Source organism: Lichenostomus cassidix, chromosome Z (genome assembly GCF_008360975.1).
Source record: "Lichenostomus cassidix isolate B80296 chromosome Z, HeHo_3.0, whole genome shotgun sequence".
In the NCBI taxonomy this organism is placed as follows: Eukaryota; Metazoa; Chordata; class Aves; order Passeriformes; family Meliphagidae; genus Lichenostomus; species Lichenostomus cassidix.
Genome location: NC_139511.1, coordinates 51,373,073 through 51,391,036, shown reverse-complemented (window position 1 = coordinate 51,391,036; position 17,964 = coordinate 51,373,073). Strand labels below are relative to the sequence as shown.

At 40.6% G+C, this 17,964-nt stretch overlaps 2 protein-coding genes across 6 annotated transcripts in view; one reads left to right on the top strand and one right to left on the bottom strand.

Moving 5' to 3' along the window:
- The window catches only part of IQGAP2 (IQ motif containing GTPase activating protein 2), a 130,877-nt gene that overhangs the window by 17,404 nt on the left and 95,509 nt on the right, over positions 1 to 17,964 (bottom strand). For all 5 annotated transcript variants that reach the window (XM_085042946.1, XM_085042948.1, XM_085042947.1 and 2 more), the window contains 8 exons: positions 11,608 to 11,698; positions 7,062 to 7,223; positions 5,818 to 5,960; positions 4,684 to 4,854; positions 1,779 to 1,862; positions 1,013 to 1,084; positions 775 to 844; positions 250 to 458 (listed from right to left, as the gene is read on the bottom strand). In XM_085042946.1, coding sequence (XP_084899072.1) covers positions 250 to 458; positions 775 to 844; positions 1,013 to 1,084; positions 1,779 to 1,862; positions 4,684 to 4,854; positions 5,818 to 5,960; positions 7,062 to 7,223; positions 11,608 to 11,698 — 1,002 coding nt within the window. The remainder of the gene's footprint in view (positions 1 to 249; positions 459 to 774; positions 845 to 1,012; positions 1,085 to 1,778; positions 1,863 to 4,683; positions 4,855 to 5,817; positions 5,961 to 7,061; positions 7,224 to 11,607; positions 11,699 to 17,964) is intronic.
- Positions 13,465 to 17,569, top strand: F2RL2 (coagulation factor II thrombin receptor like 2). The gene is made up of 2 exons (XM_085042952.1): positions 13,465 to 13,782; positions 15,481 to 17,569. The coding sequence occupies exons 1-2, from the start codon at positions 13,725 to 13,727 to the stop codon at positions 16,566 to 16,568; spliced, it is 1,146 nt and encodes a 381-aa protein (XP_084899078.1). The 5' UTR covers positions 13,465 to 13,724; the 3' UTR covers positions 16,569 to 17,569.

Sequence of the window (17,964 nt, the reverse complement as noted above, 5' to 3'; positions counted from 1 at the left end):
GACTGAGCACTAGCACAGGCTGCTCAGATTGTGGAGTTGCAATTGTTGGAGATATTCAGCCACCTGGACATGTTCCTGGGCAACCTATTCTTGTGCAGGGGGTTGTGCAGGGAGTTTGACCTCTAGAGGATGACCTCCAGAGATCCCTTCCAGGCCCAGCTATGATGGTGTAACCCTGAGCTCCTTCAACATAGGGAAGTGCTCAGTGCATGCTACCAAGGGAGCCGAGCCTGAACAGAGCCTGCTGACCTGAAGAGTGATTCTGTTTTTCACCAGCAATCCAATCTTTATATCCATTAAGTTCAAATCCTTCTCCAGCTGTTGATTGGATCGAATTTTTGTAACGACTTCTTCCCTTAACCTTGTAACTTCTAGTTCTTCTTGAAAGTCTAAGTCACTTTGGTCCAAGAGGTAGGCAAATTTGCGCAGAACAGTCAAGGGTGGATTTTCAGCACCAACTATAGTTGAAGAAAATAGGCTTGTTAGTTGATTGAATACTGAACACCCCTTAAGCCCTCAGGAAACTGATCACTATGCAGAAAATTTCTGAACTGCAGAGAAAGTTACGCCAGTCAGCAATATTTTTGTCATACTTTAAAAGTACACCTATGCAAAATAGTTCCTGTTGTAGAACAATTGGTTTACAAAGACTTGCACCCTCTTTTGAAGTTAAATAAGATACTGAGAAATCCCATGTGAAAGATAAAAAAAATAAGGCTGAACACAGTAACGTATTTGTCCCCGAATAGGCAGCATTCAACTGTTACTACTTACTTAGTGTTCTGTAGTCCTCCCTGGCCTTGTTTGCTCTAAGAAATGCTTGTATCTTCACAATTTGGTCATTCTGGAGGGGATCAAGATTAGGCAAAAGAATCTAGTTATGACACATTTCTGCTCAGAAACATACCGCAAAACCTGCACCCTCTTTCCTGTTTCTCAAAACTGCTCCTGCAGTTTTGCAGTCATACTACCCTTCAATGTTTCGTGTTCAAAATGGAGAAAAATTACTTACATGATCCTTGAAGTACTGCAGACGTTGCCTGTAAGCTCTCCTTGCTAGCCACATTTTGACCCAGGACTGAATCTAAAAATTAAATAACATTTTAAAAAACCTTAAGGGACACTGCACAAACTTTTGTGTGTGTGTTTTAAGTTTACTTTTGAATATCTACTCCTGCAGGCTGCTGTTTTTGTGTGTTCAGGGCCATAGATGACAGCACCACCAGGATCCTACTGGCCAGTGACTAGATAAAGGGGTTCCCATTAAACCACTTAAGTTGAGTTCAAGTTTCTACCACCTGTGTGTAACATTATCTTCAGAAATAATTTCTACCTTCAGGTCTCAATTCTTAACCAGTCTCCCTCAGAAACAGGAGGTCCTGTCACAATATTCCATCTGTGAATAATCTAATAATCTAATATTGATATCATGTCCCATTAGCATCTCAGAAAAAAAGAGTGCTTCTCAGAGAGATAGCTTTGGCAACTTTTAAGGAAGAAATACACCATCATCCCAAATGTTTTCTAGTTTTGTATGGGAAAGGGAAGTGTAAGGAAATCTCTATCAAGGGTCCCTCAAGCTCAGCAAAGCCTGACAGAAGTCAAACACAGAGCTTTCAAGAAGCAATTTGATTAAGCTATCAGTTAAACAACTTTCAATGCCATGCAGATTTCTGGAAACCCTCCAGCTTGTTCTCCTAGTCTCTGATTCCTAGGTGGTGCAGAACTGTGTCAAGGGATAAAATATACTTGGCTGTCAAAACACACTGCGTTCTTACCTTAACAATAGCAGCAACATTGCCTTGAAGCACCTTTAATCTGCCAACATAGCTTTTCCTTTGTTTGAATCCTTTCCAGAAAGCCTATTTTAGAGAAGGCAGGAGACCATTATCACTAATAAGAAACTAATATTTATTGAATCTATGTAACATATTAAAATTAACAGTGTTTATCTTGTAGGAAAAACCTGCCATTGTGATAAAAAGATAACTAAGGTGTAAGTAAGCTTGCCTCTATATTTTTAAGGTGTCCTGATACATTTCATGTTAATTTGACCAATCTCAGCACACTTTGTTATCCAGTGCCATTTTCTTCACTCTCCTGAAGTCATCCTTACTCTTACCACCCGTACATCCACATCCTTAGCATCTCAGTCACTGGCTTCATCCCACACACAGGACTTCCAGCTCCTGCACATTACTCAGCCTCTCCTCCATCCCTGTAACAGTGATGGAGTGCCCCAATCTGGGCACCATTTCTATCCCTATGGATGACAAGATGATGACCAGGAATAGTCAGCATGGGTTCACTAAAGGTCAGTCATGTTTGACCAGCCATGTTTGACCTTCTGCAATGAAACAACTACCTGGATAGATGAGGGCAGACCAGTTGATATTGTCTACTTGACTTCAGCAGGGATTTGAACACAGTCTCTCACAACAACCTCATAGACAAACTCAGGGATGTGGGTTGGATGAGTGGGCACTGAGGTGGATTGAGAACTGACTGAACAGCAGATCCCTGATGGGCACAGATGGTTTAGTTGGAAGCTTGTCAATGGTGGTGACCCCCAAAGGTCAGTGCTGTTCTGTTTAATTTACTCATCCATGACTTGGAGGAAGGGGAAGATGCCTGCTCAGCAAATTCAGAGGACACAAAGCTGGGAGGAATGGCTGATCCTGGAGTGCAGCCCTTCAGAAGGACCTTGACAGCCTGGAGAGATGCAGAACTGTCAGAAATTCAGCAAGGGCAAGTGCAGGGTCCTGCACCTGGGGGAGAACAGCCCTGGGCACCAGCACAGGCTGGGGCTGACCTGCTGGCGAGCAGCTCTGCAGAGAAGGACCTGGGGGTCCTGGTGGACAGCAAACTGTCCATGAGCCAGCAGTGTGTCCTGGTGGCCAAGCAGGCTGATGGTATCCTGGGGGCACTAGGAAGAGCATTGCCAGCAGGTCAAGGGAGGTGATCCTGCCCCTCTACTCAGCCCCTGTGAGGCCTCACCTGGAGTGCTGTGTCCAGTTCTGGGCTCCTCAGGACAGGGGAGACATGGAGCTCCTGGACTGGGTCCAGCAGAGGGTACAAGGATGATGAGAGGACTGGAGCACCTCTCTTATGAGGAAAGGCAGAGGGAGCTGGGCCTGTTATACCTTCAGAACAGATGAGTCAATTGGGACCTCATCAATGTCTCTAAGTATCTGAAGGGAGGGTGCCAAGGCAATAGAGCCAGGCTCTTCTCAGTGGTGTCAAGTAGTAGGACAAGAGGCAATGGACAGAAACTGATGCACAGGGAGTTCCACCTGAATATGGAGGAAGAACTTCTTTATTGTGTGAGTGACTGAGAACTGGAATAGACTGGCCAGAGAGGTTGTGAAGCCTTTGGGGATATTCCAGAACCATCTGGATGCAATTCTTGTAAGTGCCATGTGCTATGGGATGACCCTGCTTGAAAAGTGAGGTTGGACCAGATGACCTGCTGTGGTCTCTACCAACCCCACTCATTCTGTCACTCTGTTGCATCCAAAAGCTGTGCCTTACCTAGCTGAACCCACATTGTTTTTGCCCTGGCCTCTTTTCCAAGTTTATAATCTTCAGAACCACTCACGACCATCTTATACCAGAAATAACAACCTCCCAATTCCCTCAGTTGACTCTCTGCTAGCTCAGAAGCAAAGACTTGTCAAGGAACTCAGCAACAGAGATGATGGATACCTTTACTGCTGCTTTTGCCTGTCATCTCTATCCAGCCAGTGACACCAGCCTTCTCCTCTACTTCTTGTGTTTCTACAAATAATGTCTACTTTAATGCCAATAGAAAACAAACAGAGAACAACTTTATTTACCTACATTTTTTCATATTTTGAACCTATTCACACAGATTTTGGATTTCTCAAAGTACAATTCTTTACTGGGCTCAGACACCAAGCAGGAAAATGAAAAGTCAATCCCAAGAACAACTACTAGTGGCAAAGCTATTAGTCATAATGAATCATTAAATATAGTTACTGTACATTAAAAAAATCACTTGTATATTTTTCCTTTTTTCTTCTTTCTTTCTTTTTCTTTTGTGAGTGGGTAGTAGAATAAATTGCTCCTAATAGGAACTGGCTATTTCACCATTTAAAAACCAGTGTGCATGCCTCTGTCAGTGTTTGCACCCTCACCAGAACATTTCCTTTGTACACCTTTTAGTGTTTAGTGAACTGGAAACATCCAAGAAATACTGCCAGAGAACACAAGGGCAGCTGCCACTCCCTATCCAGCTATGACTTCATGGAGCAGAAACAAACCACTTCCAACTGGGGATAGTCTAGAAAGGAATGTATTTGTTAAGTCGTGCTTTGCCAAGGAATTTTTGCTTCAATACTTAACAAATACCTTCTAGTCTTGTACTGTGCATAGTTAGGCACACCACAAAAAGTCTGAGCACGTCAGAACAAAGCCAGGGCTGTGTATTAATGAGCTTTGCCCAAGTAGCTTTCACTGGAGGTGGATATGATCCATTCTTTTAAAAATGGATACTTGCTGTATGAAAACACATATTTGCAGATGTATAATTTTAAACTGTGCTAATGAAAAATGGGAGACAGATCTGTTTGAGAATTTTCTCAGTGGTAGTAATCAGTCACGTCACCTGTTACATGCAAAAAGCTGCCCAAGCCATGTTACCTTCTTGTTCAAGAACAATACCTGTATTTTGATGGCAGATGGTTCCTGGTTTTGAAGATAGGCTTTTCTCTCCTGATAGTTTTTCCTGACTAAGAATCCCCTTGCTCGGGCTTGCAGCCCAACAATCAGATTTTCATTAGCAAGCCACAGCTGCTCTCGATTGTAATCTGCTGTAACTTGCCCAACAATGTTCTGTTAAGAGATCATGGAAAAAGGTCATGTAAAAGACAAAACCATCATGGAATTTGGACTGCATTCTCTCCATCTCTGCAGTTTATGTTCAGCCTGTCCTCTCTCTGATTTACTCCTAGATTTTAATAAGTAAGAAGAAAAAGCTACTTTGTTACTGCTCAACCATATATGAAGGGCAACTGAACCGCTTTCAAGCTTCAGTTATTCAAGTGGGTATACCATTTTAAGAGAGTACTTTTTTATACATTATCAGTGTTCTGCTTTCCTAATGCTTACAAGTGTCTTCTACTACTCAGGCATCTAGAAATATTGACTGTATCAGTGAGTTCTCTGTTGAGAAGCACACTCAAGTAGTGCTGCATTCAGAATTCCAGAAGGACTTACACTGACTCGAGTTCTTTGTGTAGAGGAACAAGCCTGCAACTTAGATGAGCTGTATCAGAATAACAGAAGAACAAATTACTCAGAGGCTTGTGTGATCTACTTTGTTCTATTTCACAGTAGTGCAAAACCTCTACAGTAAGGGAGCTTAAGTTACACGCTCATTCTCTTGAATTTGGAGATACAAGAATGTTGCCAGAGGATTAAGTTTAAACAGAAAATGGTGGTTCCACCTGCTCCCAAGTACATAATGAAATTATTTGTCCTAGGTCAATGCAAAGTCCTATAAAATATAAAAGGATGTGGAAGCAATCAGACTTTCCTCCATTGTAGTGTGTTGATGGCCATTAAAAGAAATTCTGTAGCTTCCAGCAAGGGAATCCCTAAATCATTGCCAAACACTAGATAGGATGTGTGCTATCACTGTGTGCTTAGAATTAAGTTGCTGTTATTGTTAGAAGCAGACACTAATATAGTGATCTTCAGTTTCACCCACCACAACCTCTTGATATTGCCATGTCTCACACTCCCTAAAATGTTTATATTGCTTTTGCAATAAAAGCAAATCTTTTAGCCACCTACCTGGATTTCTTCACCAGTTAACCATGAAGTTTTTGGTACAACTCCTTTGGGGGCAACACAGGTACCTTCCTCAGTTTCCACATTGTAATAGTAATCATACATGGCTTTCATTACAAGTTTAATCCATGGACTTTCACTAGAACCTAAAAGCAGTTAATATAATTAGTACACATTTGCGTTGTGTTTCACTGAAATTACAGCTCTCTCCATACCCATTTTCCCTTCCTGCACTTGCTGTGAAGCCATTTGACATGCAAAATCCCTATCTTGGGCCTTTTTGTAGTAAGGATTTTCAAAATACTCTTCTAGGTGGATGAGAGTGATTACTCTAGAACAAAACAGCTATAATGTTAGTGAAACATCTATGAGGTTAGTACAGATCCACTACCAGCCTCTCCAAATCCTAACGTGCGAGGTTAGTGCTCCTGAAACAGTGTGTGCTATGCCTTTCACCATCATAAGTGAAACAAACTGTGTTTACAAAAAATATTTTTCTTGTCTTCAGCCCAAACGCTGAACTTACTGACTCTTACCTCACACAGGACATTTCCTATATCCACATCATTTTCTTGTTTATTGCTTTGGTAAACCAGTCTGCATCCTGACAGGCAGGAAAAACCTCATTTCCTCACGGAGAAAAGGCCCCAAGATAAATCTAGTAAGGCTGTCAAAATACTCATGTTGCAAAATAAAACATGCCCATTTACTGTAAGAATGGGTACTACACTGACGGTAATTTTTTTTTCTAAAATGCTAGCTAATCTTGGCTGCTGTTAGCTATGACCAACTTTTGCAACTCTAATATGACAAAACATCCCATCATTGTGCTAAGGGCAGGCTCTAGTCTTAGCTTTTGCTGATAACTGCTGCTCTGGCAATGCACAGGGACCATAATTGGGCTGTGGATACTGTCAGAGCTTGGTGTGATCTTTGACATAATCTGTAAGACTGATGCATGCATATCTGCATCTGCTAGTAGGGAAAAAATTATCAGAGAGTAATATGGTTTTCTGAGAGGATGGACTAGTCTATTGACTCAGCAGGTACTGTGGTCTGCATGATGTGCACAACAGTTCTATGTCATCTAAAAAGCACTTGGAATAGTACAACATTTGTCAAAAGATTTTAAACCCGTAGCTGTTTTCCTCAATTTACAGTGATTTTAGCTAAACTTTCTGTTCTAGCTTTTTGGTTGCCTCAGTGATATGGACATGTGGAACAGTCCTGTTTGGGAAGGATTTTACCTTCTGTACTTTTCAGGTTCTTGGCTTCAGAGAGGTTCCTGAAGTAAGCTTCAGCACACTCAGGAATGACTCGTAATCCAAACCTGGACTGCAGTATCATCAGGATTGGCTGTGAATCACCCTTCTCCAAGCTCTTGTTAATCATTGATACTCCAACAGCCACTAGGGTAAAATAATAACATAGAAAATTATCTTATACTCTATGTACCCATATACTCTAGGTACCCATAGGTTTAGCATACAGAAACTTTGAAAATGGACTTCTAAGGCTGGCACACACAGGCAGCATGACATACACAGAAATTCAATGCTTTACTCGTTTGCAGCCTCCTTCATGCTTGTAAAGACAAGTATTTTGGAGAACAGCAAGCATGTTAGGTAGAAAGTGTGTGCTCCACCGAGGCTGAGATGCAACCACAGCACAACTGAAAGCAGTCTGAGGGCAAAGCTGCTCCCCATCAATGACACACCAGGTGACAGTAGGGCAGGGATTGAGGATGGCAAATACCCCCACACTCAGCCTGCCCTAACAGACAGGCCTTCATCTGCTGATCACTTGGGAGCCTTCTAGATGTACATGAAGTATCTTGATTACAAGCTGTACACATTCACTTTTACTGTACAAAATGGGAATTAAAACTGATTGCCTTGAGTGAACTCTTGCAGCAGCCTGGTCAGCACCCTCAAGCAACCTTTTCTCAAGCTCACCCTCAGGAACTTGTTTAAAGCACATTTGTGCCCTTGAATTTGCCAGAGATGCAGCCTTGCTTCCAGGGCACATGAAAGCTCCTTGAGAAGTACTGTTGTGAACCACGTGCAAATTTTGACATTACATGGAACGGATTCCACCACACCTGGCAGCACACATGTGAAAGCACATGCCGCCTCAAAAGTACCTTCCCCACTAGAAGTTCAAGCTGCTTTAGAAATGTCTGCTCTGGTGTTTAAAGATGCCCTTTCACATCTAAATTCAAGATCCATGCACACAGGAACAAGTGAATAGAGCTGTATGGCTAGAACACCCATGGGTAGAGGGAATCTGGCTACCTTTGCGCCCCACAGCTGCGCTTCATGCTGCAGCAGCAAACACTTTCCCTGATCCTGTGTCTACCCACATCAGTACAAAGGCAGTCCATGCTCACACTCTGCATACACAGAGCCATCTGTGTTCAGTATCAGAAGCCCAGGTACAGAATCAGTCCCTGACACTGAGCAAGCAGAGAAGCATTTCAGTAACAGAAGCAGTTTTTCTTTGTTGTTAGCTCAGCTAAGGTGGACTGGGTAGTTTTGGCTAGGCAGTAAGAGATCAACCTAAAAATACATTGTCGGCCAGCTGAGAAACAAAGCAGACGCACACCACCACACCACCACCACCTGGATTTCTGTCAGAAAGCATCCTGCTAGTTTTCTGTGCTTTGAAACAGGCCTCTGCCCAGCACACACATGCTCCCCATGAGACTGGAGATGCCTTTCTACCACTGCTGTGGCACTGCGATACCCAGGCATCTGGCCTCAGCAGCGAGGAAGCAGAGAAAACTGGGAAGCCACACATTATAGCTGGCTGCTGCTGGCCCCAGACTCATACACAGTCCCATGTGCCTTGTCACCTCTGTTCAGCAGTATTTGAATGCTTTCCTTCCTCCTTTTCATCATGTAGTTAAGGGTGCTGGAAAATATTTTTACAAACACAAAAGAAAACACAAGCTAAGCTAAGATTCATTTATGTAGGTCCACTGCCATCTGGCTTTTCCTCATCTTATAATTAATTATGCCTTTATTTTTGAAGGAAAATTAAGAAAAATGTTTATCAGGGAAAAAACTCCACTCAGCAGAAATTATTCTTTTCCTTTTAAGTGCTAGAAATTAATGCTGTGGCTGTTGCCCTAGAGAAAGGCCATGTGGACCCTGGAAAATTACAAGGATAACTGGGGATTAGCCATCCCCAACTGCCAGAAAACTGTCAGCTCCAGTCTGCTTCTCTAGCAGCTGGGATCCAGTACCAGATCAACAGTGTGAAGGGCTCTTTTCCACACCCATCCTCCCTTTAAGCAGCTGTGATATACAAAGCTAAAGTTGTCTGGTGTGATAAGCCTGAACTCTCAACAAGGCCAAAGATCAGCTTTTTCCTATAACTTGGACTCTCTCAGGACAGACAGACTTCCTGCTTTGACAGACTTTTCCTGTGCAAGACTGAAGTCAGTGTTCAAATCTATTCATGAAGGCTGTACAGCTGATGCTTGGCTGATCTCTTTTTGTCCTCCACTTAGATAAGGAATACAATGGTTGAACTGATTGAAGAAGTGAAGCAAGATGATCCAAAACACACAGCAAACACCACAGTGAGTTAGGAAGTGCACCAGCACTTACTGAACACTTTTTCCTAAATAAAGATGCAAGATACAGAGTCCTTTACTGACAAGGAAGATTGTAAAAGCCTTTCAAAATTTTAATACTGTAGCATTTAGTATTCATATAAGGCATAAAAGTTAGTTTGGAAGTGACCAAGACTGTTTCAGTACAGCTGCCAGTACCTTCTCTTATTTTATTGCTTATTTTATTGACATTACTGCAGGAATCTTGAACTGACTTTTTAAACTGAAAAATACATCTTTGACTGCATTGCAAAAGTTTGGGAGTTTTTTGCCTTTCTAAAACAGCACCTCTGTGACAGATCAAATCAAAGTTCCTTTTCAAGTTGTGATCAGTCTGAACTTTAAGTTCAGGCTACGTGAACACAACATGCAAACTTCCTGAGACAGGATGTGTTGGTTATAGGAAGTATCAGGTTCTGTGCAGTGGGGAAATGTTAACTCTGAGTTTTTAGCTGCAAAACCTTAGAGCTTTGCTGAAGAATGTGCTGTGCTGACAATGCTTCCTTTCAACCCAGAGGGCAGAGTACAGAAGATAACTATTTTTTCCTAAAAGTGACATGTTAAAACAGTTCCGCTGAGCATCCTTGACTGTGAAAAGCTGTGCATTTACTAAAAACACACATTATATGGAAAGATTTTACTATAACAACCAGGTAATGGATGGAGCAGTGGTTTAACATCAGCAACATAATATGTTATTGGCGTGTGAATTATGCTGTCCCGATTTCTGCAGGCTGGTTATCATACATATTCTTAATGCTTTTACACCAGTGAACAAAAATAAGTATGTTTTCAAGTTGTTCTTTAGGTTTAACACAAATCTGTTTATAAGCTATGCATTTCCTTCCCTTGTCTGTGCTCAGCTATTTCCTTACGGCTCTGGGTGGCATTCATAGGAAACAGTTTTTTCCACAAAAAAAGGTATCAGCACTCCTCAGTACACGAGCTTGGTTGAGACAATGTGTGCATATCTGACCCTATCTCAAAAAACACAAGCCAAGTGCTTTCTACAGATGCGTGACCTACAAAAATACTTCAGCTATCTTCAGTGCATCTGACTTGTCACATGAAGACTTCATTAAATGTTTAGATCAATTCTAAAGTAATAGTAACACAAAATGCAACGTTCCTGTAGCAGGCATAGCTATTGGTAATGGCTAGTTGTGCTCTCTTCCACCCACGGCTTCCCAAGGCTGTGAGTTCCCAGGCGGCTGCACTGCGCCAGGGACGGCTGAGCACAGTGCTGCAGGAATGCACCGACTTCAGCACTTGCATTCACAGCTCCCAAGGTGCACGAGAAGGCAGCATTGACTCACCCAAAGCCAAGTCAAGCAGAAGGCTGACCAATACCCAGTGTGCCATCTGAGCTGTGCTGGACCTGGGCTGGAATAGGCTGTCACATCAATGTGCCCTCCAAGGTGCCCCATATGCCCAGCTGTGCTTGCTTCTACATTGCTTGCCAAAGTTTATTGTGTATTATGAATATATTTTCTAAAATTGTTAGTTCAAACTTTGACAGAAGGTGTTGAGTACATTCAATACACAACGCTCTGTCAGTTAAGCCTCAGCATTTTTCCTACAGATTTCCTCTTCTTTACAGATTGGATGAGCATATGCTTTCAAAAAAACCTAGCATTCTTTTTACACTGCTTTAAAAGTTAATAGGTTCCTAATTTTTGTTTGTTAGCACTTAATAAATGACATTATAAAGAAATATGAATAAGTAAAGTTGTGAACATAAAAATTTACTCTTACAACGTGCACAAAGATAATAAATTAATTAAATAATAATAAAAATAAAAAAAAATAAATTAAAATAAGAAATTTTGGTTATATATAGCAAAACAAGCTCCTGAACAGCATATCCTCTCTCATTCACATATTATGGGAGCTATGTGAAGATACATTGACACTAGAAATCTTGGTCATGATGTTAACCTGTGTAACCAAATGCACTGAATTATTAGTCAAGTTTTAAAGATGATCACTTTAGATAGGACTAGCACCACCCCTGTAGTTCTAAGTCATCTCAACTTCAGTATGACAAAAAACATGCATTCATTTCTTTTCATGTATTTAAAGGGCTTCTACCTTCCCTGAAGTGTGAAGAATAAGTTTCAGTTTCCCAAGACTAAGAAAAGACAAGAGCAGTGCAGATGCAGGTTAGTGCTTACAGATTGCTGCTGCTTCTATGTTGTCATTGCTGTCATTGATTCCTCTTTGTATTTCATCCAGCCACAGAAGCGCAGATTCATCTTGAGTTTCCTGGAAAAAGGACAAAAACAAGCCTTGAAAAAACTGAGTAAGAGTTGTCTGAACATACTGATACAGATTCAATATACAATATCTGCTTGCAAAGCCCTTGAACACTAGAAAGGATTTTGCTTCTTAAAATCAGCAATGAAATATGTTCATATTCTATTTACTGTCTTGAAAAAGCTCCTGTTCAAAAACAAAGCTCTGAAAATTTTCATATGTAGAGGAACAGGAGAATTTGCTGACACTGCTGGCATATAATTCATCCTACTAAAGATCAATAAAAAAGGAAAGAGTTTTATTTCCATGATATGTAGGCAAAGTAGTCTGAGTCACATAAAATCACACATTATCAGGCAGAACTTTGATAGTAGGAGAGAGTAGCAGAAGACTGCAGGAACTTGGCTTTCTTTCAAAATCCCTTATTTGGAAAGGATCCTTCCATATATCTAAGTACACATTACATTAGAAAATAACAGGGAAAACTGGCCTAGAAAGACAGCTCAGGTTTAGTAATGAAGCCTTAGCTCGTGCAAACATTTCTGTAATTAAGCAGCAGAGTATGTCCTGCTCTTAGAGGCTAAAAGTGCATGACATTAAACCCAAGTTAAAACAGACGGTGAAGGAAAGTGGGCTCAACATATCCCCACTAACCAACCCTACTGCCCAGGTGAACGAGCACTTCAGCAGATAAAACAGGGTTTATTCTTTTAATTATTAAAATAATAATTAAAATCTAATCCAGTAGGTGAGGGGGAAATTCACACTAAAACAGAAGTAAAAGTGCCAGGCCTGTAATAGATTAACAATGAGAGGAACTGGAATCTAGTGATTGAGAAAGATCTAGGGGAATATACATGTAAATATTTCAGGAAAAAAAACCCCAACTAGAAACAAACTCAAACTAAAACGGTGTGGGCTAAGAAGCAGCTTTGCAATGAGTATCCCTGGTTTAGCACTGAACCTCAGGCCAAACATCTAGTAAATCAGATATCTACAGAAACTACAAAGAGAAAATGGGGTAAAAAACTCTCAAGACATGCTCTTCAGCTTGCATCATATATGTAAAAGTAGCAGAAAACATAAATAAGATGAAGTGGTGTTGCTGAAAAGAATTCCTCATCTGCTATCCAGCTTTTACACATTAAATATAAGAACAGATGCAAACACTGCTCTGAAGCCAAGCGCAGTTTTATGCTGATCCTTATGACTAACCTGGAAGCCAGACCAAGACTTGGGCTAATTTTGCTTGCTGAAACAAGCTCTTGTTTTTTGGCATTGAAGGAAAGAAAAAGAAAAAAAAAAAAAAAGAAGAGGGCAGGCATAGAAAAGGGAAGGGATCAACAAAACAGCAAATGAAAATAGGGGAAAGGTTTTAGAGGCTGCAGGCTGCGGAGGGGTGGAAACCATCTGAGTAGTAGCTGGCAGTAGCTGGATCGAAGGAGCCAGACAGCTAACAGTGGGTAGGGAGGCAAAAGGCAAAGCAGAATGCAGTTTTCCTAAGGCATGTTTGTAAGTGTACTTCTTTCCTCCTCGCCTTTGCTAAACTGAGATCATCATACTCTCCTCCAAGCCTGGCTTCTCCCTGGAGAAGGATACAGAGTTCAGCCACATGACATTTTGGTCTCTGAAAGAGACCCTTGAGGATTTACTAAACACACCCTCTGATTTTTCCAGAAAACACCTTCTTACTCCAAACATATGTATGTACAAATATCAGCAGAACCCTGCACATTAACTTCAGGCTTACGGTAAATTAGGAGTTAAATTGCTGCTGTAAAGCAATTTTATCTCTGTGTTGGGCTGAGGCTGAAACTGAGTCATGTGTGCATATTTGGATACGTCACACCCTCTTGCTGTAGTAGACAAAGAACAAATTACCTCCTCACCATAAACCTCACGCTTACAGGATGCTTCTGGAGAACAGATCAATCATTCTTTAGTCCCTTACAGAGGGGGAAAAACCCCACAAAACGCCTCTCGAGATGAACTAGTGCAGCACCATCAGTCAGCTGGCTGGATTTCATTCACTACAATGAAGGTACTCTTTTTCACTGGACTGCTCTCTCTTACCTCCAGTCTTTGTGCTACAGGTAAGTGAGTCCTCCTTTCTGTATCTATTCCATATTTTAGTCAATAACATGGGCTTTTTGATAATGTTGCTTTATCAGCTGCTAACTCAAAATAAGTTGTACATGCATCATTACAGCAAGCTATACTCTAGTATGTCTCATTTTAGGCAGAATTTTATTCTTTTGTCTCAGTGCTAGCTTACCTCTCCTCGGTCATTTTCTATAAAGGATTTTATTTAAGGAACTTTCTGGACTTACCAAAACCACATCTTTTATCTAGTATTTTTGTAATTATATGATAATTTTAAATGTGTAGTGTCTTGTTTTGCAACTTCACAGATAGTGTTGTTAGAATGAAATGTTCAGATGACTATTGTGTTAAAAATAACTAAAGGAAATTATCAAATAATAGGCTTGGGTTTTTTTTCCTTTCCAGAATTAAAACTGTTTTCAAACCAATCTCATTTTGAAAAGCTGCTATATATAAATATGCACAGTATATATACACACACACCCCCATGTAAGCATACGTATGACTTTTAACGAGTGGTTGAAAGTAATTTTCTGGAGTAACAATCAAAAAAACTACTAAAATTTATGCAGTCTACTAATTATTATTTTAAATCATTCTACCATAAATCCGCCAGTAGGCATTAATAAAACTGTTTTCCATATTTTATTCAAATATGGAAAGGTTTAAAAAAGGCCAAAGATTTTCATCCCTATTTGTTTGCTTCTGAATTCCAGTTTCATTACACATGCTCTAGGCTTTGCAATAAGTAATTTTCATTAAATGCAGCTAAGAAAATTTTTCAGTGACACAATTACTTACACAGTTGTTTACTCGGCAAGATCTATTTTACAACGCATGGGCTTATAAAGCATTTTGAACACATTTGTGCTTCATGTGGAAATGTCAATGTCTCTACAAATTTCTCTGTTAAAGACTGAGGAACAGGCATTAATAAAAGTAGTATTATTGGTTTTGCCCACATGGCAGCAATATTTACTCACAAAATTTTCCTGCTGCTTGAAAAGTTCTATTCACTTCCCAGTAAGTTACACCTAATACCTGCCCAAGCATTTGTTTTCAGTTCTCAAGATACTGCCCTTGCTCAGCTATGAGAAGCCAAAAAGGTCTCATTAGTCAAGTGCTGAAGAATAACATTAATTTCATATGTGAGACCAAAAAAAAATAAAAGGATAATTTCAGTTTTCTAATTTGAAAGCTTCAGTCTGTGTTAGACAAGACAGTGCTTTTTGTGTCTTTTTTGCAGTCATGCATTTCGTACATGAAGTGACAAGGAGAGTAATGGTGTTTGCTTTGGAAATTCTAATCAAACCTAAACTAAGACTGCTTATATGATAAATGACCAGCATTCCTACTACTGGGAAAAACCCTCCACTGGTAATAAGCATTGCAGAGATGCCAGATATTTTTCACCAAAGATTACTGAAAACACACAAAGCGCAGAAAGATCAGCAAACACTACAATATTGATGAATTTTCAAGATTGTGTGTGAAATGAGAAATGAAGACTGTTCTCCATGCATTTGATATGAACACTCAAAAGCAGAGGAGAATGCCACCAAATCTTTTAAACTTACATTGTTTTTCACATGGAGATGGTTATCTTTGTCTGTTCCTGAAGGTGAGTTACATTGTTAATCCAGTAGTTTGTTCCTTACTAACAATTTGAACATTTTTTTATTTCCAAGCTTCAGAATTTTCACTGAATGGCTCTGCAGTTAAAACTGTGTCTCTTATCAAAACTTTTCGTGGAATTTCAGCAAGAGACTACGATTACATCCCCCCTTATGCTATAGAAGGGGAGACAACAACCATCCGTATCAGAGAAAACAAATGCACTTCAAAAAGGTCAAATGACTCCACTTTAACAGAGGTGAACAACACCACACTGGAGTACCTGACCAGCTCTCTGAGCACCCAGGTAATACCTGCCGTCTACCTCAGTGCTGTTTTATTGGGTGTACCCTCTAACGCCATCATTTTGTGGATGCTGCTCTTCAGGATCCGCTCCGTGTGCACTGCCGTCCTCTACACAAACCTGGCTGTATCAGACCTGCTCTTCTGCATCATGCTGCCCTTCAAAATAGCCTACCACATCAACGGGAACAACTGGATATTTGGGGAAACCATGTGTCGAGCGACTACAGCGGTGTTTTACGGCAACATGTACTGCTCCATCCTGTTGCTCACGTGCATCAGCGTCAGCCGCTACATGGCCATCGTTCACCCCTTCACCTACAAGAGCCTCCCGAAGCGCGCCTACGCCATCGCAGCCTGCGTTGCCGTCTGGGCCATCGTCTTCCTCTACATGCTCCCGCTTGGCATCATGCAGCAAAGCTACTACGTGAAGCAACTGGACATCTATACCTGCCACGACGTGCACAGCGCCTGTGAAACTGTATCTTCCTTCCAGTTCTACTACTACGTGTCCTTGGCGGTATTTGGGTTTTTGATACCACTTGCAACCATTGTGTTCTGCTATGTCTCGATTATACGAACGCTCAAGACTCATGAATGGTTCTGGTATGTCAAAGTCAGCCTTTTGATTCTTACCATCTTTGCCATTTGCTTTGTGCCCAGCAATATTATCCTTATTATCCATCACATCAACTATTACTATTACAACGCAGATGGGTTGTATTCTTTTTATCTAATTGCTTTATGTCTTAGCAGCCTAAACAGTTGTCTTGATCCTTTCCTTTATTTTCTGATGTCAAAAATTAGGAGTCAATCGAATATTTATCTAACAATGGTTAAAATATCCAGGGAAAAATAAATTTATTTCTATTACTGGAATTATGATTTTGTATAGTATTAGTATTAACCCAGACAGCAACAAATCTCAGGTGTGACATTTAAACTCCAAGTAAAACACATTAGAAAAACAATTCTGTTAAATTTACTTCCACACAAGGAATATCTCCAAAACCACACTTCTCCAGCTCTCTAATTTTATTACACGTATGCAACACCTGTGTACCTATTTTCAGGAAGTAGCTCTGCACCTCAGTTTCTTTCTGAGAACAATTTCTGGCCATGGAGAAGCTGCCAGAATATTAGTCACCACAGCCTCTAAATACCAGAAGAGGAGTCAGCATCCAAACAGCACTTTTAGGGTAATTCATGATACTTCAAATTAACTCTCAGCCAACAATCACTGCAGGAACAGTGATACAAAACCAAATTTTTGGCCTAGTGAAAATGGGGATAAGTAAAAGCACTTTCTACATGCCTGGGAGCAGTCAAGAGCAAGTACTGCCCTGGATGTTGGAAATAAAGAGCCAGAGTCCCCATAGGTTCACAGAACAGTAAACCTACAGCCGTGGACACAGAACCTGACTCTTGCAAGGCTACATATCCTATGAGGCTGCTTAACCAGCTTTGCTCTGGAGACTTGTTCTTCCACTTCGTCAGCGCCTGCACTCCCCTAGCCCACAGGGATTGCTGGCAGCTAACCCTTATCAGTGTGAATCCAGGCATGTATTACTCTTGCTTGGTAAGCAAAATGGGGAAACTATTTTGTAGTATTCTCTATTTCCACATCCTCACAGGAAATACCTACAGTGTTACAAATATTGCAGCTAGTTATCATTGATTGTTAGTAAAACAAAGGGTCAACTTTTACCTTTACAGAAGCTCAAAAGTTCCTAAAATATTCGTTTGGTGCTTGTTGTTTGAATTTGTAACTGCAGCATGTAAGTGGGGATAAAAATGGTTTATGTTGTTTTGATAATAGTATAGTAAATAAACTTTACTTAAATAAATTGCACTGGAAAATGCCTCGGGTGAATTTGCAGCCTGGTAAAGGCTCCTCTTCTTCAATTTCTTCTGGCTCTTAATTTAAGTTAGTTTTAATCCTGCCATTCCTTTGTCATGCACGAGAACATATTTTAAAGATAACTATAAAAAAACTCAAATATTACACAACTATTGAAAGTTTAAACAAGGTGAGTCTAACTAAAACCTGGGTACCTATCACACAAAACACTCTACAACCAAACAAAGGAATTTGGTCCGTCTGTTTAATTTTGCAGATATCCACAACTGGCTTCCTTAAAACAGGGTTTCTCTTCACTGGGACCTGAATACACTTGGTTTGAAAAGGCTTTCAGAGCTGTTAAAAGCTGTGGTTTCAGATTTACAGGACAAAATAAGTTCCAGGTTTGCGTTTT

What these genes read in the sequence shown, in the direction of transcription:
- F2RL2 (XM_085042952.1), top strand. Translation starts at nt 13,725, where the DNA reads ATGAAGGTACTCTTTTTCACTGGACTGCTCTCTCTTACCTCCAGTCTT. An exon ending in CTCCAGTCTTTGTGCTACAG is followed by an intron (nt 13,783 to 15,480) that starts GTAAGTGAGTCC and finishes TTTATTTCCAAG; the next exon opens with CTTCAGAATTTTCACTGAAT.